Source organism: Sinocyclocheilus grahami, unplaced genomic scaffold, assembly GCF_001515645.1.
Source record: "Sinocyclocheilus grahami isolate Dianchi unplaced genomic scaffold, SAMN03320097.WGS_v1.1 scaffold400.1, whole genome shotgun sequence".
NCBI classification, from domain to species: Eukaryota; Metazoa; Chordata; class Actinopteri; order Cypriniformes; family Cyprinidae; genus Sinocyclocheilus; species Sinocyclocheilus grahami.
Genome location: NW_015505579.1, coordinates 340765 through 366971, shown reverse-complemented (window position 1 = coordinate 366971; position 26207 = coordinate 340765). Strand labels below are relative to the sequence as shown.

The 26207-nt window shown below is 37.8% G+C and overlaps 1 protein-coding gene across 1 annotated transcript in view; it reads left to right on the top strand.

The window, feature by feature from the left end:
* Positions 1–26207, top strand: part of LOC107550516 (pleckstrin homology domain-containing family G member 3-like) — a 57975-nt gene that overhangs the window by 19476 nt on the left and 12292 nt on the right. The window contains exons 3-4 of the mRNA XM_016231821.1: positions 8480–8937; positions 17938–18038. Coding sequence (XP_016087307.1) covers positions 8480–8937; positions 17938–18038 — 559 coding nt within the window. The remainder of the gene's footprint in view (positions 1–8479; positions 8938–17937; positions 18039–26207) is intronic.

The following is a 26207-nucleotide window of genomic DNA, read 5'->3' as shown; positions in this document are numbered from 1 at the left end:
ACGTGTGATGGCATAGTAGTGGTGTCCCAATTCTTAGGGGAATATTTTCACCCCTACCCCTTGACACTCTGTTTCAAGGGACAAGGGGAAGGGGAAGGGGTATAAAATAGAATTAACATGCACTCTTTACATGCAAAAATCACCACCAGCCCCAGATTATTGGTGCTTATTGGTGCATTTACTGCACTCTATTATCATGAGATATTTGAACTTGACAGACTGTGTAGCATTATAAAGATTTAAGACTGCAACTTCAATGTTTGACTACTGTTTTTGATAAAACTGTTATAGTAATTTGCCATTAATTTCCTAATTTATGTCACAGTGCAAAATCAACATGCAAAGTCAATGAGTAGTTATTGATATTTTAAATACAATTACAAGACATACATATTTATTTGCATCTGCTCCAGTTTATTTGTGATCACAGGGCTTTGCTAAACATCTTCAATTAGGATTTTTAGTCCAAAAGTGTGCACATTTGAATAAATATAATGTCTTAATTAACCACTAAATTATATGATCAGCTGTGCATTAGAGGCTTCAAAAGCTATTTTTATGTTTTCTTCTTATCCGGGATTGCTGTTATGACTCATAGGCAGAAATATTTGCTGTAGATACATCAGTCATATAACATGATCATATCCCACCTTTGCTTACGATGGTGAAGTTCCAGTATAGACATCCTTATTCCTGTCTCTTACACAAAGCAGTGTTGTGTCACACTGCTGCAGTTACATTTAAAGGCCAATAATCTACACTTTTAGCATTTTCCTGTTTGTGGATATCTCATATATATTAAAATATGTAGCACAGTGGTCCTGTGAGGCACATTTATTTCCTTTTTATGTTTCCACATAAAATATAGCAGAATGACAGTAAATCTCACTTGAACTTGAGTTCTTGGCCAGAATAAGTTGTGGACCAGACAACATATTCTGCTTATTCTGTTCATAATCAAAAGTTCAAGTTGTATTTAGATATATTGACCCATTGTAATTTACACTAAGACCAAACAAACAAAGCTTTGTTGTTGTCCTTCTAGATATTTATTAATGTATTAGTCAAAACCAAATATACTTCTGTAGTTTATTCTAGTGACTTTCTAGGTGCAGTTTTTATAAACCTGCTGCCGTTTGCAATTTTGAATCAGGATTATTTAAAGGGGTCATATGATGCTGCTAAAAATAACATTATTTTGTGTATGTGGTGTAATGAAATGTGTTTATGCGGTTTAAGGTTTTTTTCCACATACTGTACATTATTGTTTCTCCTCTATGCCCCACCTTTCTGAAACGTGTCGATTTTTACAAAGCTCATTGGTCTGAAAAAGCGAGGTGTGCTGTGATTGGCCAGCTATCCAGTGCGTTGTGATTGGCCGAATACCTCAAGCGTGAAACGGAAATGTTACACCCTCACCATACTGTGATGATGCCCTGTCAGGCTGGAGCGATGATTCAAAAACATGAAAACCCATTATAAACGAGGCATTCGTTGCATCCAGTGGGGACATAATTATGGATTATAATGACTTATATTGTCTTTTTACGCGTTGCGTTGCATCGCGCCGCGTTAACATAAAACCATGTCTGCATTTGTGATCTGAGAAATGACAAACAACAAGCCCTACTCTACACTGCCCAAAAAACTTGCTTTAAATATATAAAATATAAAAACTCTTTAAATAACCAGCACGGATCAGCTCCAGGCATGACGTAGCCGATATCGTCCTCTTTTGTAAGGCCAAACAAAGTAGTTTCGCTTTCACAACGAATCACACAGCGTCTCCACAACATGGCGGCGGCAACAACAATACTACAGCGAGAATAAAAGTTACGCCTTCTTTCTTTGCGTGAACATTTGGGCGGCGTTATGCAAATCTTCCCACATAGCGACATAGATATGTGTTAGAACGAGCCGTTTTAAGGTAGGCGTGGCTGACTCTTAACTTTTATACAGAATATCTCTTTGGATTTGAGACTTTAGTCTTTGCAACTTTACAGATCTTCTTTATGCACCAAGAGCTTGTAACACTCCAAAGAGAAAGGAAAAATTTAAATTGCATCATATGACCCTTTTAAAGTGTCTTCAGTGGAGTTCTGTTATAGAAGTGTTCAGCCCCTCATCATTTGTAATGTATTACTTTCAGTGTGGGCTACAGTAGCTCCTTTCACACTAAAGGAATTTGAGACATTACTGTAAGGAATTTGGTTCTGGTTGGTATCATAGACTAATTGCTGATATATTTCCCTTTGTTATATGAGATATGCCAGATGAAATACTCAGAACTCTTCCGCCATACAGTCTCAGATAAAACATTAACCCAGGGAAAACTTGTCTCTATCATTTTCAGTCCTTTTACATTATTATTTTTGATCTAGAATTGTGCTATCTGGTCTCTTTGAACACAGGTTTATGGACTGTGTAAGCATCATACTGCCATATTTTGACTAATATTGCTAATATTTTGACTAGTCTTGCCTGGACTGTCTTTGTTGTGTTTTCCCTCCCCATTTGCTCCGTGACCCAGTTTCTCCCCTGTCTAATTAGTCATTCTGTTCACCTGTTTTCCTCCCAATTCCCTCGTTATCCTGTGTATTTAAGCCCCAGTCTGTTCAGTCTGTGTTTGTCGGGTCTACTTGTTGGATTACGTGTGTTTACCCCTGTTCCTGTTGTGGATTTACCCCTGTGATTCTCTCATTAAATACCGTTTATGTTATCCACGTCTCCATCGTTCCTTCCAGCAGCGTATCGTGACATCCTGATGCACCCTTTGGGGGAAGCATTATATTAGCTTTTTTCCCCTTTATAACATGAATGAATGAGGCATTTATATAGTGCTTTACTGTGTATTGCTGTAGACCCAATGCGCTTACGTAATTTCAAAAGTGACTAGTCAGTGGGTGGCCTAGACGATTAGTTGGCATATCATTCTTAACCAGAAGTCCTGTATAATTAGGCTGGTTCGCTTATAGAATTGTTTGGTTTCCTCAAAGATTGTCCTAAAATTGCTCAAAAATATTTATTTTTAACAATCAACATGTGGGAATTTATTTACTCTATGTACTACCCATATTTTAGTAAGGTATTTTATTATTATTGTTGTTGTTATTTATATTTTGACTTTGTGCCTAAGTACCGGTACTCTTGACACCCTTGTACAGATTTTTGGATAGGACTGGCCAAGACCTTTGTGGCATAACAGTGACCATTTTACCCCACCCACACAATGTCCTCATGCCATTTATTCCCCCTAGGGAAAGCTAGCCAGTTCAAAGCTAGTAATAGGGCACCAGTGACTTTTATCTTTTACCCCACAGGCTTCAGAGAAAGGTTAGGAAAGCTTGCTTTTAACTCGGAAGTCGGAACAGTGAACTTAATGTGGCCTACATGCAGAAGTCCAGGGCATACTGTTATATTTTGGTCATTTTAATTTGACTATGGAAAACAGAAGCTAATTAGAGAATTAAAAGTGTTTTTTATTTCTTTTTATATTAAAATACTTTCTCCTATCTAACATAATATGCAGAAGCAACTACTGTGTAAGTAAACCATTTGTAGGTTGATTTCTCCAAGAAATACCCATAGTGGTGTGACTTACTTTAGTAAGCATAAATGTCTATTTAATTTATAAAGTGAAGACTAAGCAGTTTTTTTAATCATTTGATTTCTTTATTTAATGTAGTATTTCTTGTTTCTTACTAGATAAATAGTGCTTGAAGTTCTCCATTAGGTCTGTTTCCTTTGTGTCTTTGTAATACTGAATTTCTTTGTCCTGTTGCTCAATTAGGCTTTTTTGTTTGTTTGTTTGTTTGTTTTATCACTGTTTATTTGTTTTTAGTATAAGCTTGAGAGTTTCCTTTTAAATTGTTAGTTAGGCAATTTTTTGTTTTGTTTTTGTGAACTCCATTTTGGTATCATAAATTGTATTCTAATATGTTATTATATTTGGTTGAACTGTGGGTAAAGAGAGGATCTGTGAAAAGTACTTTGGTTGTTGTATTATAATATTTATTGTACTGGAGATTGAACCTGCATCCATTTTTAGAATGACTGTCAATATAATTAACCTTATTTTTTTTACATGACCCAAGCAAAAGTGGAGGGATCCTGTGCAGTAACTCAGTTAATTTTTTTACTCTCTGACTAAGCATAAATGTCTATTTAATTTATAAAGTGAAGACTATGCAGTTTTTTTTAAACATTTGATTACTTTATTTAATGTAGCATTTCTTGACGTTCTTCGTTCGTCTTCGGGACACAATTTAAGATAATTTGGATGAAAACTGGGAGGCTTGTGACTGTCCCATTGACTGCCAAGTAAATCATACTGTCAAGGTCCAGAAAAGTATGAAAAGCATCGTCAGGATAGTCCATCTGCCATCAGTGGTTCAATCAGAATTTTATGAAGCGACGAGAATACTTTTGTACGCGAAGAAAACAAAAATAACGACTTTATTCAACAATTTGTCGTTCAGCAGATATTCTCCAAAATGGCGCTACGGTGATGCAGAGAGACACAGAGGAGATGGATTGTTGAATAAAGTCGGTTGAACCACTGTTGGCAGATGGATTATTCTGACGATGCTGTTCATACTTTTCTGGACCTTGACAGTGTGATTTACTAAGCAGTCAATGGGACAGTCACAAGCCTCCTGGTTTTCATCCAAAATATCTTAAATTGTGTTCCGAAGACGAACAAAGCTTTTACGGGTTTGGAACGACATGAGGGTAAATGATTAATGACAAAATTTTCATTTTGGGGTGGAGTATTCCTTTAAGAATGAATGTTCACATCATCAAGTTGTATTCTTTGAGTCCAGCTACCCTTTTTTTTTTTTTTTTACGAAATTAACTGTAAAGGAAGAGACCAGGATGGGTTATGCATTTCTCTCTTTGCATTACTTTAGTCTTACTGAGCTACAACCTTTTATCAGTTTCACAACCCTATTATGAGTACAGCCAAACACAGCTATTAGGCCCTCCCTCCTTAGGAAAAGAGATGTGCTCTATTTGTTCATATGAACTGGTGTGTAACACTTGACTTTGAATCACAGGAGAAGTTTGAATCACAGGCCAGTACCAGTGTTGGACAATACCTACAGTAGATCCCATTTTGGTGAAGACTTCAATTAACGTTGAAAAGAGTATATAATCAGAAAGAAACCTAGAGAGCTGGGGGCAAGTCAGCAACAATCCAGAGTTTTTTGAGCCATTACAAGTACAACTCTCGAGGAATGGTTCTCCAACCACATGTGGAAGTTTCTACCCTTAGGAGTATTTAGGAGGAGAGATGCTGGTTTACTAGCTTTAATCTCAAGTTATCACAGTGGTTTGGTGAGTCTGAAGGCTTTTCTCCCCCGCGCTTTTCAAAATCTTCAAGATCTCTTAAAAATAATTTTTAAAAAACTTGAAAGTATAGGATTTATCTAAGACTTTGGAACCATGATGGTTTTAAATATTTGTTCTAGTATGTTCTTAACTATAGGAGTAAAACTGTATGATTATTTAATTTCTATTTACATCACATTTATGCATTTAGCAGGGAATGTTTGGAAGGTTCCATCAACAAAGCCTTAAGTTTAGAAAGGCAGGCCAGTAGAGCATTGCAGTCCATTGCTGATTTTGTTCAGCACAAATCTACACGACCTGGCTGTTGTTGGAATGTGGATGCTAAAGGTCAACTTTTCATTAAACAATACCCCCAGGTTCCTTGCTTTTCGTGTTGGTGTTGTAGACCCCAGTTGAACAGTGATGTTTTGCTCAACTGACAGGTTTGCAGGGATTACAGGGAGCTCCGTCTTAGCAAGGTTGAGCTGGAGATGATGCTCCTTCATCCGAGCTGAGATCAGTCCCGATGATGTTAATCATATTGTCATTCTTGATTGCTTAACTTAAATCCTTTGGCCTCAAAATTAGAGTCCTTGTATCTGCATCACCAGCCAATGATGCCAACCATCTATAACTCATAATAGTGCTGTAACCTGAAGCCAGCTATTCTGAAAACCAAATCAATATGGTGACAAGCATGAGAGCCTGTGTGTGAACTTATGTTCTTACTCTAAATGTTTGAATTATTGCAGTGAGCTGACCCAGACTCTGTTAGCCACTCATGGCAGAGAAAACGTCTGCTTTGCAGTTTGCCGCTTATATAGACAGCAACTCAACATGCCACACAATTTGTGCCCCTTATGTGAAGCTAACAGAAGATTTGATTGATTGATCCAATTGATTCCGCTGGAGTTCTAGTGACATGAAACTTTAAGCATAAAAGTTGTATGTGTGTGTGTGTGTGTGTGTGTGTGTGTGTGTGTGTGCGTGTATAATGTGTATATTAGCATACTTTTGAGTTTGGCCTATATTTGGCCTAAAGACAAATGATCATACTTAATAGAAGAACAAATGAACAGTCAAGACACTGTACAAAATATTAGTCTTAAACTGTAGGACATATATTTTATGCATAGAGTTTGGCTTAGGAAATGTGAATTTAAAAATAAAGCCATATTATTTTTTATGACTTGATGTAGCATTCTTTATTTGTAAATGCTAGTCCATTGTGTTTTAAACACATTATGTCATTGACCACCCAGCAACAGTTTGAAGATATAGAGGTGAAAGTCCAGAACATTTTTAAGTGGGAGAACTTGCACAATTGGTGGCTGACTAAATACTTTTTTCCCCCACTGTACATGGGATGGACTGACAGGAGACGTCAGTGCTGTTTGAAAGTATTTACTTTCAAAATGCTTGTATGGAAATGAAGAGAGAAAAATTTGTTTCCTCCCTCTGTCCTGCTGCTGACCTTGAGTTCACTTTTATAAGCTGATGGGAGACACTGACTCCGAGCAAGTATTGTCTGTTTTTTTGACAGTTTTTAATTAATCTTAATTTGGACATTAAAAAAGTGCTTTTAAAAACATATCTGTAAATGCTATAATTTAATGAGAAACTCTTCATATCACTGTTCCTTAGGATAAATGAGGTACATAAAAATGTTCTTTATAATAAATCAAGGTTATATTAAAGCAAATACACCATTAGCTAATATTATTTTCATAATATTTTTTTTTTTTTATTCAGAAGGTGGTCTTCCTGTAGTAGACATATACTGTAATGACCAGTTTTCTTTTGCAATATTCCTTTCCATTCTTGCAATATTGTCCTTTTGTTAGGTTCAGTTCTGTGATTGTGAGGCCACATAGCCGGTCAAAGTCTACATTAATTTTTTTATTACTCGATCAGATGGAATGCATTAAACTGCTGTTTCTGTTCTAATTCCTGATTGCAAATGCTCTTCATTCTTGCTAATAATTTGTAGGGATTACACCCATTTCACACATACTCTGTTTGCAGTACTCTGTATGAAGTCCATGCGTATGTGGTGCAGAAGCAGCACAGGTTCATTGTGCTTTCACATAGTTTGCAGTCTGCTACTGATCTGCAGCTGTATACCACAAACATAACATTTATCTATTATTTTAATTTCAAATCCAAAAGTTGTTACTGAAAATGCTTTTCAGCATTGTGATTCTCTTTTTACACAGTACACTAATACAATCGTTCTTAGACTTACTCACTTTTAAAAGCAATAAATATAAACATTCAATGCATTTTACTTCTAGATTTACTGTATATATTAAGTTGCTTGAGCATGTGGCCAAACATTTAAACATAGCCTATAGCCTACTTTTCTTACATTACAATGCTATCACAAACATTTTAAATTAAAAAACGTCCCACATATACTCCGTTTGCAGTGTGCATGCACTAACCTGTTAACATGGGCACAGAAAAAAATATACATCGCATGCACACTGCAAATGGAGTATATGTGAAACAGGCATAAGGGGTGGTGGTATTACCAAAATTGTAAATGGGAAAAAATATATGTGAGAGGAGGCAATGCCTCCATCACAGTATGATTGGCCTATTATGCTCCTCACTCAGCAAGTCCTGCCTCCCATGTTTGTGAGCATACTACATCCACAAAACAATCCAACTCAAGAATGAATCTAACTGGTGTAAATGGACATGCTAATTAAAAAGTAGAAACTTGCCTAATTAGATATAACCGCTTGATACCTACTTAGATCTCATGTCCAGTCAAACTTTAAATGACTTTAAAAAGTGTCTCACTCATTGATATTGTTAGTTTGCGTTCACTCAGCTTGGTGGAAGGTAAATTTCCGTGTCTGTGACCATCATGACACCTGCAGTATTTACCAAACTTTGATGATTGGATGAGCCTAAAAGAAACTGACTGTTAAAAACATTAGCTGAACATCAGTTCACAAATAAACTCAAAATCTGAAAATTGTTGCTGCATTCTTGTACAATCCTACTTTTGGCTTATTGTGTGATAAAGAAAATTAGTCATTTGAGTGTGAAAAATGTGTTGTGATTGGCTATGATGTGAAGATAAATCACTCTCTCTGTACCTCTGTCTTTTTTTTTTTTTTTGCCATTTCTACTTTAGAATCACCTCGGTTGTCCACTGCCTCTGTTGGCAGTTATGACCGGGCCTCCACTGCTACGCTGTCCGATTGTTCTGACTTCACAGAAGTCCAGAGGCCCATAAGCGTGGTCTCCACCATCTCATCCGGGTCTGGATCCTCTCGGGAAGACGTTCTCCTGTCAAGTATCCCATCTACTGGTGTGCCTATTGAGGACAACGTGGATCTGGAATTAACGCCTGCTGCTGATCCGGATGAGACTCAGGGCACTAGTCTTGCCCAAGCAACCACCCTCTTTCTCCAGCAAAATAGCAGCAACACTGTTAACAACAACAACAGCTCCTCCGTTTCCATCAGTTTCTCTCCATTTGCTGCCAGCACCATGGCACCCAACCCTGATCTTACCTACCTGGACCGTGTGGTCATGGAGATCATTGAGACGGAGCGGATGTATGTGAGAGATCTGCGGAGTATCGTAGAGGTCAGCATTAGTCTTACCCTTTCTAAACAAATGCTTATATTCAAGTGTCAAACTAATAAAATTTGCAAAAATGTAATTAATTATAATATATGCTAGGGGTGTAACAGTACACAAAAATTACAGTTCGGTGTGTACCTTGGTTTTAAAGTTACAGTTCTGTAAAATGTAAGTTATCTGACATGCTGTCATTTTTGTTAACATGCATTAGATCAGTCCCATTTTTTTCCTAGTTAATCTCATTTAGCTGAGTATTTCTAAACTGTTTTAGCATTGTCACCGCTTGCTCTACTCAAGCATGTGCTCAGCTCCCATGAAGACTTTATTGGTGATGCCTGCTCATCTCCGCTCACCTCTTTGTCAATAGATGGTGGTGTTTTTTATTTTCTAACACCATTCGTGCTGCATTTTTAAGATGTAGACATGGCGTCCCAGTTTTCCAAAAAGAACTTCAAATTTTGATTCGTCTGACCACAGAACAGAACAGAACAGAACCGAAGATCACGGGCATCCAGTATGGTTTTCCGGCCTTGACCCTTACGCACAGAGATTGTTCCAGATTCTCTGAATCTTTGGATGATATTATGCACTGTAGATGATGATAACTTCAAACTCTTTGCAATTTTTCTCTGAGAAACTCCTTTCTGATATTGCTCCACTATTTTTCGCCACAGCATTGGGGGAATTGGTGATCCTCTGCCCATCTTGACTTCTGAGAGACACTGCCACTCTGAGAGGCTCTTTTTATACCAAATCATGTTGCCAATTGACCTAATAAGTTGCAAATTGGTCCTCCAGCTGTTCCTTATATGTACATTTAACTTTTCCGGCCTCTTATTGCTACCTGTCCCAACTTTTTTGGAATGTGTAGCTCTCATGAAATCCAAAATGAGCCAATATTTGGCATGACATTTCAAAATGTCTCACTTTCAACATTTGATATGTTATCTATATTCTATTGTGAATAAAATATAAGTTTATGAGATTTGTAGATTATTCCATTCCTTTTTTACTCACAATTTGTACAGTGTCCCAACTTTTTTGGAATTGGGTTTGTAGATGACTGCAACACACTCCAAAAAAAGTTGGGACAGAGGCATGTTTAACACTGTGTAACATCAACTTTCCTTTTAATTACAATGTTTAATTTTTTGGGAATGGAAGAAACTAATTGTTAAAGTTTTGCAAGCAAACGTTTTGTCAAATCTCACTTGATACAAGACTTCAGATCCTCAGCAATCTCTGATCATCGTTGTCTGGTTCTACTTTTCAAGACAGATCTGGACTGATCTAGCACATTCACTCTGCGTCTACGAAACCATGCTGTTGTAGCACATGCAAAATGAGACCTGGCATTGTCTTGATCTAATAACCATGGACTTCCCATGAAAGATGTCATCTTGATGGCAGTATATGTCTCTGTACAATTTCAGTATATGCCTCTATGTCAGTGGTACCTTCACACATATGCCAGTCACCCATGTCATTTGCTCTGCTGCACCCCCATACCATGACAGACATTTGCTTTTGCATCTGTCACTGATGAAAGTCTGGATGGTCCCTTTGGTCTTTGGGACTGAGAACTCGACGTCCATTTTTCCCATAAACAAGTTGAAATGTGGACTCATCTGACCACAGCACACATTTCCACTGTCTTTTTGACTATCTGAGATGAGCTCTGGCCCAGAGAACCTGGCGGCATCACTGCATAGAATTGATGTATAGCTTTCTCCTAGAGTAACAGAGATTCAAGTTGCATTTATTGATGGAGCAGCAGACTGTGTTAAGTGATAGCAGTTTACCAAAGTACTCCTGAGCCCATGTGGCTATATTTAACATGTGACGGTTTCTTATGCAATGCCATCTGAGGGCTCAAAGGTCATGCACTTTCAACTAAGGTTTCCTGCATTGCACTATACAGACTGAGATTTCTCTGCATTCTCTGAATCTTTTCACAATATTATGTATGTAGTTGGTGAAATACCTACATTCTATGCAATTTTGCATTGAGAAATTAGATTTTTGATTTGTTTGACACTTTCATGAAATTTGGCACAAAGTGATGAGCCATGATCCAACTTTGCTTGCAAAGACTGAGATGCTCCTTTTATACCAAAACATGATACCCTCACCTATTACAAATTCACCTGCGTACTGTTACTGTTTCAAAACTGTTTAACTTGGATATTCTATAACATTTTCACTTTTATTTTGCCTCTGTCCCAACTTTTTTGGAGTGTGTTGCAGCCATCAAAATGTGTTTATATTTGCAAAATACATTTACGTTGGTCAGTGAAAACTTTTTTTAAACTTTTCTTTGTACTTTTGTCAGTTAAAATTCAGTTTTTCAATAAAATTCAAAGAGCATTATTACAGATTCTTGATTTTATTGCATTTTACAAAACGTCCTTTTCTGGAATTGGGGTTGTACGAGCATGCGTTGTCATCGTTATGTCGTCAGTTAAGTCATGAAGTTACAAAAAAAATTAAAGCTGCCTTAAAACTGTGCATGTATGTAAGTATTTGTTATATATGAGTCACATTTAAGAACATGTTTCTGAAATGCAGTGGTTTTCAAAACTGTCCTGGAGCACCCCAGCACTGTCTCCCTCATCTAACACACCCGATTCAACTCAAGACTTTAAGAACTGAAGTGGGTCAGAAAAGGTAAAGAGTTGTGAAAAAATACGATGCGTGTCAGATCCACGTCATGTTTAGCAGCGGCAGCTCTTAAAGTAGCCAAAATAACCTAATAACACAACTGCTGTGATGCCTGTTAATCAAAGAACAAAAGAAAAAAAAGCTTTAAGTATTTATCTACATGTAATTTAGTGTTTGATAACTTTATTCAATTTCAATTAAGTTAATTTCTGAGGAAAAATTAATAAGGTTGTGTGGCAAAAAAATATTTGTTCCTGTCTGATACTGTGACTTGACTTGACTTGATCCTTAGCAGGACTCGACTTGACTTGCTTGAGGTGAGCCACTGACTTGACTTGACTTGACTTGCTTGATTTGTTTGTACTGTGACTTGAGACTTGATGGCCACTGTCTAGTGGGCTTTGTTTTCAAGTGCGCAACTTCTTCTGCTTCTTCTTCTTCTTCTTCTTCTTGGTTTATAACGGCGGCTGGCACCAACGCAAATAGGTGCATTACCACCACCTTCTGCTCCGGAGTGTGAAACAGAGTTTTAAATTATATTTACCAACCCTGTATCTCTTATAAAATCAAAGAATACATTACTATTTATTTCACTTACTTATTTTATATCTTAATTTCTTAAAATTAAGATCCTGAATTCAATTTTTCCTTATTTCTACTATAATTTTTCTTCTTTCTTGTTCATACTTGCTAAATTCAAGAAATACATTAGGTATTGTTTCTTCAACATGACATTGTTTACATAACCCATTTGGATGTTTCCCTGTTATTTTAAGAGTGCCATTTAAATTTTAGTGCCCTAGCAATATTCTGTTAAAGATAACCTCTTCTTTCCTTGACTTACCTATACACTTTATATTATGACTTACTTTGTTTATTAAACTGTAAAGGAATCTACCGTTTTCCCCATTGTTTCACTTAACTTGCCATTCTTTAATCACTTTACTCCATATTAAAACCTTAATTTCCGATTTACTTAATGGAACTTCTATCTCTATCATTTCTCTCTGTAAAGCTTGCTTTGCTAATTTATCCACTTCTTCATTTCCCCTTATTTTGACCTCTGTCATTGCCAACAAAGGGTATATAACAAAGTATTGAGATGAAATTTTGTTATTGACCAAATACTTATTTTCCACCATAATTTGCAAATAAATTATTTTAAAATCCTACAATGTGATTTTCTGGATTTTTTTTTCTCATTTTGTCTCTCATAGTTGAGGTATACCTATGATGAAAATTACAGGCCTCTCTCATCTTTTTAAGTGGGAGAACTTGCACAATTGGTGGCTGACTAAATACTTTTTTTCCCCACTGTATATGCCAGGGGTATTGGACTTTGGTATACATTGAAAATGCAGATGCCAAGTCAACTTCTCTTTCTGTTTTTTAACCTCCAACAAATGCAAATCTACTTGAGGTGTTACATAATCCCATGGTTCATATTCCTGAATAACAACTGTTGAGCTCATCTTGATGTTATTTACTTCTGCATATATTTTATTACTCCACCCAAAACTTATTCTACATCTTTAATTTTGTTCCCAACAGTTCTGTAAGACCATTTTTGTAGGATGTTCATCTTCATGCCTCTGGAGGTTAACCCAGTAATTGACCATTAATTGTTTCCTTCTAATTTCTAGTGGCATCTCTCCTACTACGACTTGTAAAGCTGGAATGGGTGTAAGACTGCTCCACAACACTGTCTCATTGCATGAGCTTGAATTTTACAAAGTTTTTCCAACAGGTTTTTTGAGGCAGAACCATATACCACACAACAGACCGGATCAGTGCTACATAGATTGTTTTTAATGAAGAAAAACTTGCCCCCCATTCCCCTCCACTTACACATCTCATGATGTTTAACACCTTCTGACATTTCTCAACTATTTTATTTATATGTTCAGCCCAAGTAAGTTTTGCATCAAAATAAATACCTAAAAACTTAAATACCTTAACCCTTTCTAATGATTTCTCATACATCTTCAAACTCGCTTCTGGAATAACCCTCTTCCTAGAGAAAATTACTGTTTTACTTTTCTCCTCTGAGAATTTAAATCCCCATTCATATGCCCATTCTTCTACTTTCCTTATTGCCTCTTGTATCCTCTTATTAATATATAAAATATTCCTTCCCCTTTTCCAGAGAGCACCGTCATCTGCAAACAGAGACCTACCTATATCTGGTTCTACTTGATTAAATACATCATTTATCATTATGGAAAACAATAGTGTACTTATTACACTCCCTTGTGGAGTTCCATTTTCTATCTGAAATGTATTTGACACTTCATTCCCTATTCTTACCTGGATGATTCTGTTCAAGTGCGCAACTCATGGCATTCGCTGTTCTTCTGCTGGCGGCCGGTTATCAAACAGCGTTGCATTGCTGCGGGCGCCCCTTTTGGGGTGAATTGCCTGTATTCGTTGTAAGGCCTCATGCACCGAACCAAGATGTCCGTACCATGACGGTTCGGTACGAATACATGTATCGTTCCACCCCTACATATAAATGTTAAAATTGATAGCTCTCAATTATAGCTACTGCAATGTTAAATGGCTATATTCAATGGTTAAATATCAGGGGGGAAAAATATTTCCTAGGGTCATCAGTAGTATTGATATTAGTGATACTCGCCTTCAGACATAAAAAAAGATGCCACTAAACAAATATTAAAAAATATACTGTCTTTGTTGTTCCTACATTCATTTAAAGATTGAATGTGAAATTATTGCAATATACATTTATTTTTTAAAACTTTAATGCTAGGTGGGATTAATTGCTATTAATCACGATTAATTTCAGAAAAAATGTGTGATTAATTAGTTTATTTTTTAATAGATTGACAGCACTAAAAATACCATAACTTGATCTTCTGGTGAAACAACAGACTTCTCTCTGGTGACATACATCAGACTTCCCTAATCATTTAGTCGGCTTAAACCACGGTCCCTTTCTTACAGTCAGCTGCAATTTTGCATTTAGATCCACCTCTATCCAATCAGCAACTGATGGATAGAACCAAGTCCCCACGCTACACAATACAGAAATAAAGCTCTGCTGATACATCTGGTATATCTCAACTTAAAGCTAATTATTCCATTAGGAGGTCAGTTCAGTGCACTGGAATCAAGGTGGGTGTATAGTTAAACCCATTAGCTCGGTCATATCATGGCTCATACATGTTTCATTCCCTTGCCACTGAATTAACACTAGAATACATGTTTTTCATTATATATTGAATGCTTCTGAAGTGTAGGAACTGCATATTATGACTTGTTAGCAGTCAGACATCCTATGCCCCGGGATTATCACGTTATGCAATATCAGGTTTGACAATTGGATTGTGCCTATTGAGTCCCCCAAGTACAACACAATGTCACACAGCTTGAAGTGAGATTACAGTCATGAGGTGTAAAAAAAACCTATTACTTTTTAAACTTCCATTTAAAAGAACCAGAAAAACATGCATCACAATTTTATTATTTATTCAAAAGACTGTGCACTTTGAGAGACATTATCAGATAATTTTTATTTATTTGAGAAAATGAATAGATGAATACATAATACAGCCCAGAGATCACACAGTCCTGATTCTGAATAGTCTATCCACATTTGAATTGTTGGATTTAATTTGCACATGTCAAAAATCATATCTGTTGATAATTTCTGTTGATATTGTAATAGTAATTGCTGTATTAATTTTGATTAATTTAATTTGTTAAAATACTTATTTGATGTGGCAACAGCATTCTGCATTCTTTTTGTAGACTACAAACCATTTGCTGTTTTGTACATCAGTAAATAAAAACTAAATGTTGAACCTAACATTGCCAAATTTAGAAGCATTGAAAACAAAACTGTTCAAAATATGAAAGAGTTATGCACAGAAATTGAGCAAAGCATCAATATTACAATGCACCATAACAATATAATCACTGAAGACTGAAGACTACATACATAATGCATGGTTACTGGCTGTTATTTGCAGTGGTGGCTCGTGGGTTTTAAAATAGAGGAGGCACACTAATTGTATTGGTCTGGGATCCCTGCCGATTATTATTATTATTTGCTTAACCACTTTAAAATGGCTTTTTGGTTGCTTTTAGTCAGAAAACATAAAGAAAACGACATACATACAGCAAGATAATATAACTTCACTTACCTGGCCTATCACTTGAACCAAACATCCATCCCTTCTTAAAAGTCTGTGTTAAAAGAGAGCTGCCTGTTGCGCCATTTAATTAAAAGAGTCATATGATGCGATTGCAAGTTTTCCTTTGGAGTATTACAAGCTGATTGTGCATAGATAAGATCCCTGAAGTTGCAAAGACTAAAGTCTCAAAACCAAAGAGATATTCTTTATCAAAGTTAAGACTCTGCCACGCCCCCCTAAAACGGCTCGTTCTAACACGCCCCCACATATCTACCTCACTATGTGGAAATATTAGCATAATGCCGCCCAAATGTGCACGCAAAGAAAGAAGGCGTGGTTTCAGTAACCGCAGTTAGTGTTGATGGAGCCATGTCAGGGAGACACTGTATCTTTCTAGGCGAAAGCAAAAGCACTTTATTTGGCCTTCCGAAAGTAGATGCATTTAGGAATCTTTAAGATTACTTACAACAGAACAGCAATGCATTTTATGGACGACCGTTTCATGAACCTAGGAGAGGAGGTAATTCTGACTTTGCTATGACAATCTGGCGCTTCTGAATCAGCTACTGTAAGTATGTTTTGTTATTAGTTTAAGTATTTGCTATTGACTGTTCAAATGCGGAGTTTTGCGCATCGTGTGTGTGTGTGCGAGAGAGCGCGAGAGAGCGGTTCAATATTGCTACTCATCATAAGTACTTGGTACATTATCAGCGCAGCGGGAGACGTTCAAACTAATATCACGTAATTTACGTCTCTTTGATGATTGGATGATATCAGAAGGCGAGGCTAGCATCCCTTACGAGGTTTCTTTTGTCAAAACTCCTCAGCGCTGAAAGTGAACACTCGATGGTGATTGGCAAATTTTTTTTTTTTACCAACGGAGGCACGAGAGCTCAGCGCTCACTCTGCCTCCCCCTACCCTTCTCTATTATTAGCAGTTGCAATTACATCAGCAGATTCGGCACATTCGCAATAGAAAAGTGGCGCTTTCACGTTATGGTATTACAACTGTGAAATTACAAACAAAAAATACTCATTCTGAGACATGAACTGAAATGAATTGTGAATTTTATTAACATTAAATCGTCTTCCTCCCATTTTCACCTCAAAATTATGGGGAAGCTGTGCCTCCCCTGACGAGCCACCACTGGTTATTTGTGTACATTGCATAGGTGTTTATTCACAACAATACAGTACAATGCAGTGCCTGTGCAGCATAGCTTTCTTTTAAGGCCTTTGAACTGTAGTTTACCGTAGGCCATGTGAAGCTTGTGAGGTTTCACTTGCTTCATGCAGTTGGTAGCATCGAGTCAAACTTGTCTTTCCTCTTGAATTTGAAATTTGACAGTATCTGTGTAGGGTCAAAAATGATCAAAGACTTCTGCTTTCCTGTCCCAAACCTATCTTCAGAAACAAAAGGGCCATTTGGAATTCCTGAAGGCACAAGAGGTGCTGATTGTGATCAAGGTCTGTAGGCCAACGTGTGTATAAATTAAGGGGGTCTGCTAATTGTCACACTGTTTGCACCCTGGGTGAAGCTGTAATCTGCTGATTGGTCAGTTTGAATGTCTCAGATTTGGTTTTTAGTCACATGGTCAATGAAGGGATAAAAGAGGATAGTAACCATTGCTCTTTCTCTTTTCTTTTCTTTCGTCTTTTTTCTTGGCTGGCAATCTCTCTTTCTTTGCTGGGGCCCTTTTCTTGGGGCTCTGCTCTCTCTCCCTCTATCTTTCTCTCTGTCTCTCTCTATCTGCAGATTTGAAATACAATAGTTATTATTTTTTTGTGGATGACAATCTCTTGTGCCGATTGAGCTATAAAACTTGTATATGAGCCACTTTCTATTTCTCTATTATAAACCTATATTGACTGTTTGTTTTTATGTTAGAGCTTAAATGTAATGTATATCTTATATTGAAATTTTTATGTAGTTGTACATATGAAATCAGGCATCAAAATGATACACAATAGAATAAATATATAAAAAATATTTACAAAATATGGATTTTGATTTGGTACTTTTGTGCTGTTTAGTTTCAGTTTAAAAGACATAATTTCAGTCAGTACCTATGTTAAAAAATAAAATATTGGCTGATGCTCATTGATATGCTTACCAATATAGCTCATTGATATTACCAATACAATATAGTGCATCTTTTGTGATAATCTGATTTTCTGTTTGCAGGACTACCTTGCTCACATTATAGACTCAGGAGATCTTCCCATAAAGCCAGAACAGGTGTGTGCTCTGTTTGGAAACATTGAGGACATCTATGAGTTTAACAGGTAAGAAATCATTAATTATTAGCTTGTTTTTACAGCCCAACGAAACCGAAACCAGCACCAGTTATTTATTGATGTATGTACAGACACGAATGCATAGGTTTTCTATACAAAGAAGAATCTAAATTTTAAGACATTATGATGTTATTTTAATTTCTTATTTAATAACAATGGTGACTAAAGGCCCGTTTACACCAAGAATGATAGCTATAATGATAATTTTATTAGAGCCCACACCAGAGGATGAAAACATTCTTTTTACGGTTTTGCAGTTATGTCACCCAAATGCAATAAATAAAAGTAAATGACAGGATATGAAAAGAATGATGACTAGCTGTTCCTGACATGTATTTATTGATGAATGAAGTCCACACAAGATGTTTAGGTCTTTGGTCTACTAAAAGATGGACTCATCAACTCCCTAATCTGGGTGGGTGGAATGGCAGAAATCTTGTATCACAGTAAAAGCAATTTTTCACAGTAACAGTTTACTGTTTTTATTTGAATCATTACAAAAACAGGTCTTGGTAAGAGTTGAAAAGTCTGGGGAAACAAATTGTGATTTCACTTATAAAAATCAGAATTGCTACATTTTTTTCATTTTTTCTTTTTTTTAGGGCCCAAGCCACTAGGGGGCGAAGAGCCCTATTGTTTTCCTTAGGATTATTCTTATTAGGGCTCAAGCCACAAGGGGCGCAGGGCCCTATTGTTCCCCAAAGGATTATTATTAGGGCCCGAGCACAGATGGTGCTTTGTTTATTATTATATAATATTTGTTTATTCAAATAAAGCTTTGAAAAAGTTTCATAAAATGGTAAACCACACATTTCAGCCTTTAAATAAAGAAAAGGGTTGTCAAAATGATAATTGATTAATAAACGTTGATACATTTGAATCCACATAAGCTTGTTTTTCATCAACTGGTTAAAATGTACAGCCGGGCATGTAAATTTGGTCAAATTTTTGGCCAGACAAAAACTGCACACAGGCTGAATGTAAATGTAACCCTCTGTAAATCCACTCTCTGACATTAGGTGGTGCTAATGGAACAGCTGAATTAGAGCTGTTTCCCCATAACCTCCGTGGACAAAGCATTGTGATAAGAACACTTCTTTATTAGGTGGGGGCAGTTGTGGCATTAATGGTTAGAGAGTTGGAATTTTAACCCAAAGGTTGCGGGTTCGAATCTGACTAACCAGCGCTCTCTTCCACCCTCAAAACCAGGGTCAGACTGATGTAAGACCCTTGAGCAAGGCACCAAACCCTCAACTGTTCCCTGGCGCCACAGCAATATGGCTGCCCACTGTCTGTGTCTGTCTGTCTGTCTGTCTGTCTGTCTGTCTGTGTGTGTGTGTGTGTGTGTGTGTGTGTGTGTGTGTGTGTGTGTGGGTGTTTTTGTGTTGCTGTGTGTGTGGGTCTGTTTGTCTGTGTGTGTGTGTGTGTGTGTGTGTGTGTGTGCACTTGGATGGGTTAAATGCAGAGCACAAATTCCAAGTATAGGTCACCATACTTGGCCTTCACTTTCACTTTCATTACACGGAGTGAAGATGAAAACAAAATGCTATCAAATCTTTTCTGAAGACAGTTAGAACCTTCAGAGGTACATTCATATAATTAATTAATTCATATATTCATATGTATAATTCCCTTAGCACTCTTTTAAAACCTTCCAGCTTTCTGCCATGTTTTCACACAAAACAAAACTACTTTTGAGGGCATAAACAATGCTAAAACTCACAAACTTTGTACACGCATCAGAACTGGAAAAAATGTAAATCCGATATGGGTTTGAGAATTGGGAGTGGCAAAATGGCTCGATAGCGCTACTTATCAAATTTAAACGAAGCACCCCTCCTGCTATATTTCACATGTGTACGAAATTCGGTACATGTATGTAATGTTATAATACCTACAAAAAAGTCTCTTGGAGCCAAGTCCTAAACGCAACAGGAAGTCAGTCATTGTGAATTTCCTCTATGGTTTTTGTGCAGTTTTTGCCATTTTCAGGCCTCATACTTTAACAAACTCCTCCTAGAGTTTTAATCAAATCATCTTCAAATTTGGTGAGTGTAACCATAAGGCCTTTACAATACTAAATTGCGAAGATCTTGAGTTTTTGTCTAAGGACTTGTCCGTTTTCCTTTTTTTTTCTTTTTTTTTTTACTATCCAGGGGTTTTTGGAGCCCTTAATATGCTCAAAATCTCTTGAAAATTGGCACACACGTTGGAATCTGTGGTCATTAGGACGGACCTGGGTGCCACAGGATTACAGGGGCTCTACAGCGTATCTTGATGCATATCTCATGCATACTTGCACGTATAGATATGAAACTTGTGACACATATAGATCTCACTGAGCCAGACAACTTTCTCAATGCATGTCATAGGCTCCGCCCAACAGGAAGTCAGCTATTTAGGGTTTTCTATAAAGCTCATGCATCAAACTTTTTAATACTCCTAGGTTTTTAATCCGAAAAACTAATTTATGATGAAAAATGAGAAACAGGAAGTGTATTAGAACTTTCACATACATTGTCTGATTTTGTATGAGGCTGATCACACAGATGTGGCTATTATGACTAACAATTATAGCGCCACCAACTGGCAGCAGGAAGTGTCATTTTCAAAATACTTTTGAAATCACCCTCTTATTTTTACCCGATTTGCTTCAAACGTCATCAGAATAATGTCAAAGCATAGCAGATGAGAAACTGTGAAGGGATTATTAATATTTTAAATAGTGTTGCCATGGCAACATGTCGAACTTTAATAGTTTTTTTTCTTTTGAGGCACTTAACATGCTTAGAATTACATGAAACTCGACACACATCACTGGCAAAAAGCTCAGAAATGGGCGTGGTGGAGGCGCTCTACAGCACTACCTTTTAACTAAAGTGGGGGGGAGTTTTACTTACAGTCACTAAACTCAATACATACTGTATATTGTTCTCATCAAGCTGGATATTAGCTACGACCAAAAGGAATTCAGCTATTTTGTTTTAAATGCGGATTTTTGGAAAAAAACAGGCTGTAAATGAATGCATACTCATGGAAGTCATGGCCTAATGGTTAGAGAGTCGGACTCGTAACCCAAAAGTTGCGAGTTCGAGTCTCGTACCGGCAGGGATTGTAGGTGGGGAGAGTGTACAGCGCTCCGGAACAGCACTGTGTACAGTGGTCTTTCCCACCTTCAGTACCACGACGGAGGAGCCCTTGAGCAAGGCACCGAACCCCCAACTGCTCCCTGGGTGCCGCAGCAAAAAAATGTCTGCCCACTGCGCCGGGTGTGTGTTCACTGCTTAAATTTTTTTAAAGGGACGTGGCATGTGGCCAAATTTGACAAAGTTTGGCCAAGTAGTACTCTGCTGTGTGCACTTTGGATGGGATACTTTCCCACATATCACGTCACTTTAAAAAAATTTTTTTTACGAGAATCATGAAATTCACACCAAACTTTGTCAACATGATCAAGATACTGAAAATGCTAAATTGCAAATGGATTTTGGATATCTTGAATGGTGTTGCCATGGCGATTTATTAACATAACAGTAAAAAAGATAACAGTAATTTTCTTATATCTTTAAAGCGCATTGTCCAAACGCCACAATTTTTCATTCCTAAGTCATTCTCAGGAAACATGCTTAGTTTCATAAATTTACGCTCAGTGGTCAACAAAATTTACACTCAGCGGTCAACAAAAAACTTAAAGGGGTCATATGATGCTGCTAAAAAGAACATTATTTGGTGTATTTGGTGTAATGAAATGTGTTTATGCGGTTTAAAGTTCAAAAAACACATTATTTTCCACATACTGTACATTATTGTTTCTCCTCTATGCCCCGCCTTTTTGAAACACGCCGATTTTTACAAAGCTCATCGGTCTGAAAAAGCGAGGTGTGCTGTGATTGGCCAACTATCCAGTGCGTTGTGATTGTCTGAATACCTCAAGCGTGAGACGGAAATGTTACGCCCCTCACATACTGTTGATGCCCTGTCAGTCTGGAGCGATGAGACAAAAACATAAAAACCCATTACAAACGAGGCATTTGTTGCATCCAGTGGGGACATAATTACGGATTATAATGACTTATACTGTCTTTTTACGCCTTGCGTTGCATTGCGCCGCGTAAACATAAAACTCTGTCTGCATTTGGGATCGGAGAAATGACAAACAACAAGTGCTACTCCACACTGCCCAAAACTCGCGTTTGAATCATCAGTGGCAAATTCATTAAATGAAAACGTATTTACGTGAGTCAGAACAGCCGGCGCACCAAGAGCTTGTAACACTCCAAAGAGAAATGAAAAATTGAAATCGCATCATATGACCCATTTAAAAACTATCAGACATTTCAGCTGACAGACAATAGAAGGAGTCACTAGGCGCGTTTCCATTACCCTTCAAATTGCACAAATTGAAATTGCGAATTGAAAATACGCCTAATGGAAACGGGTCAATTTCGCAAAAACGGCCATATATCGCAAAAAAGTTTTTACGCTCGCATGAGGTGGTTTTTCAGGCAATGCGAAAAAGGATTAATTCGCAAAACTGCAATGGAAACGGCTTTTTCGCATTTACAGGTCACATGGCATATGTAAAAAGTCATATGATCATTCTTCAACGTACTATAACCTCCAAGAAACACTTCATAAGTGACCGCGCTCCAGTATAGGGGGCTTTCCCTACTATTAATACTTAGACAATTTACATTGTACACGTCTGCGGTGCAGTGTGGCTCTGATACGGCCACTGAAGCTGATTGCGGCCACTCAATGCTTTCGTCTATGTTTTTATACAGTCTATGGTTTATTCCAGCCGAGCCACGCATGTTTCTGAAGCGGCTCTCTTTGCTGCTTCTGTAAAGATACACGCATAAGCCTCCTTTGAATAAATATAGCCAAAATCCGTCAAAATCCCACCAAAATCCGTTGCCATGACTTATCGCGAGAGGCAAAAGGTTACGTTTTAGCTGCATAACATTGGTTAATGGAAACGCCGTCATTTCGCAATACTTTTTTATCGCCAAAGTTTTGAGCAAATCTGTAATGGAAACGCGCCTAATGTATAAGAAGTGTTTTAAGCCTAACCCTGTACTACTCAAGTTCCCTCTCTAGTCGGTCTTTCGACTCTGCATCATCAAAGATGTCGCTTTGGGGTTATCCCCTCCTTCCTCGAATCTACTGAAGCCTTATAAAATCTCGTGGGTGAGAATTCACCCACCAATGGCATTCAAGCATGCGAAATAGAGGTGGGCTCCCCCGCACTATAAAGCGGCACTGAACGCCATTGCCTCAGAATTTTCTCCTTCAGATACAAGAAACCATCTACAGCTCGCCATTGAGGTACGCTCATCCGGTGGACGGTGCCTGAATTACCACTCCCCTGCAGTGTTCCGGTGAGTATTTCTTTGAGATACTTTCCGGACCGTGGTGATTCTGCCATTCAGATGCAGTGCTGCGCGAGTCCGTCTGCCCTCAATAACAGGGGTGGACTTTATGGACTCCGGTTGCACAAGCAAATTCGCATTTTGCCAAATTCATTGTGAGATTGGCCTATTTCAAGTGTGCAAAAACACAATTCAGAAGTTGGACATGTTCATCCCAAGAATCGGAGTAACAGACAACATCATCGAGGTAAGCATCACAATTAGGAACATTAAGTAACACTCTTGACATTAAACGCTGAAATGTTGCACCAGCATTTCGTAATCCAAACGCCATCACTCTATATTGAAGGAACGCATCAGGAGTAGCAAAGGCAGAAATTTCAGAGGCCTTCTCAGTAAGTGGTACTTGCCAGTACCCTTTTAATAAGTCAAGTTTAGTGACAAATTTAGAATTCCCAACACGGTCAACACAATCTTCGACACGAGGCAAAGGAAATGAATCAGGTTTAGTCAAGGCATTGACTTTCCTATAATCAGTGCAAAATCTGGATGTACCATCGGGCTTGGGAACTAACAAACACGGCGAACACCAGGGACTACTACTGGGAACTGCTAAACCATGTTCTAACAGATACTGGGTCTCCTGTTTCATGAGATTCCTTTTGACGGGATTAACTCTGTAAGCATTTTGCTTAACAGGTGCATGTGAGACAATGTCAATGTCATGTTCTATAACATGCGTGGTTGTGGGAAAATCATTAAATAATGTTGAATACTTACTGATCAAATTTTTGGCCTGAAACCGGTAAATGTGATAACTTGGTAGATAGATTTTCCAAAGTTTCAGAGTTTAACATACGAGCAGTCAAAAATGAAGCACTTCTCATTTTTAAATCATCACTCTCTGGTGAATAGTCAGATAGAGACACATTCACAGACGCAAGTGTTACGATAGCAGCCACATCGGACACATCAGAACGAGTTACATAAGCCTTGAGCATATTAATATGACACACTCTTGATGTCCTCCTGCGATTAAAAGTATTCACAACATAATCAGTCTCTCCTAACTTTGCCTGAATTTTGTAAGGGCCAACAAATTTAGCTTTCAACGAGGAGCCGGGTATTGGCAATAAAACAAGAACACGATCCCCAATCTGAAAAGAACGCTGCACAGCTTCACGATCATAACGAGTTTTCATTTGCTCTTGAACGGCACTAAGTGACTTCCTCGCTAAACTCCATGCAGAATGCAAACGCTCACAAAAACTACTGACATAATCCAAAACATTCTTTGGCTGAGAGGAACGCTCAGCACCTAGAATTTGTTCTTGCAGAACTTTCAGTGGCCCACGCACAGAATGACCAAAAATTAACTCAGATGGACTAAAACCAAGCGATGCCTGTGTCGTGTTACGAACAGCAAATAATAATAAAGGAATCTCTTCATCCCAATCTCGCTCCCTCTCTACACAAAAGGTACGAAGCATCGATTTTAACGTTTGGTGAAAACGTTCGATAGCACCCTGGGACTGTGGGTGATAGGCACTAGACACTTGATGTTTGATGTTTAATTGCCTCATTACTTTTGCAAACACCTTCGACATAAAAATACTACCCTGGTCAGACTGAATATACCGGGGGAGACCAAATGTAGTGCAGAATTTGACAATGGCTTTAACGATAGATGGAGCTTTGAGAGTTCGTAATGGGATTGCTTCAGGAAATCTAGTCGTTGCGCACATTAGAGTCAAAAGATAAGAATTTCCAGATTTCGTTTTTGGTAAAGGGCCAACGCAATCAATTAAAATACGCTCAAACGGTTCTCCGAGTGCGGGGATTGGTTTTAAAGGAGCTGGGGGAATAACCTGGTTGGGTTTACCAGCTAGCTGGCAGGCATGACACGACTTACAGAACTTTACTACATCTGATTTCATAGATGGCCAAAAGAAATGCTTTAACAAACCATCATATGTTTTCCTAATGCCAACATGGCCTGAGAGTTCATGTTCATGTGCAAGGCTTAATAACTGCAGTCGGTATGGCTTTGGAACCACAACCTGGTAAACTATACTCCAATCCTCATCAGTTTTAGGTGGAGACCATTTACGCATCAACACCTCTTCATCGCAGTAATATGCAACAGAATGCTTCGGCAAGGCAGATTGTTTCACCGCAGTTGTGAAGTATGGAATCAAAGTGGGATCAGCATGCTGTGCTTTAATCAATTCAAGTTTACCTAAAGGCAGATTAAAATTAGGAACAGCACACACATTCAACTCATTCACCTTATCTTTTACACCTTGAATGGGAACTTCAGTAGACATAAAGGACTTGGAAAGATCCACAGTCTCCTCAAACTTACGAGACTGAGCACGAGTCACTGCACAAGCACCAAACACATCAGGAAATGTTTCACATAACACATTGTTACTTTTATTTACGTCAACGGGGTCATCAGTCACTTCAGGTAAACAGAAAACTTTCTTACCTGCCAAGTCATTACCAAGAATGAGTGATGCTCCCTCAACCGGTAACTCGGCACAAACAGCCAACTTAACAAGCCCTGAACGGATGCTAGACTGTAGAAATACATTGTGCAGAGGAACTTTAATCACAGTCAAATCGATTCCTTTCACTAGTACATCAACTCCACAGCTAGAACGGGTAGAAAAGGGTAATATACTTTCTAAAATGAACGACTGAGTGTCCCTCAGAATATGTACAGGTTTAGCTTCAGACATCGCCTCATTAAATGATACAATGCCATCAGAAACGAATGGTT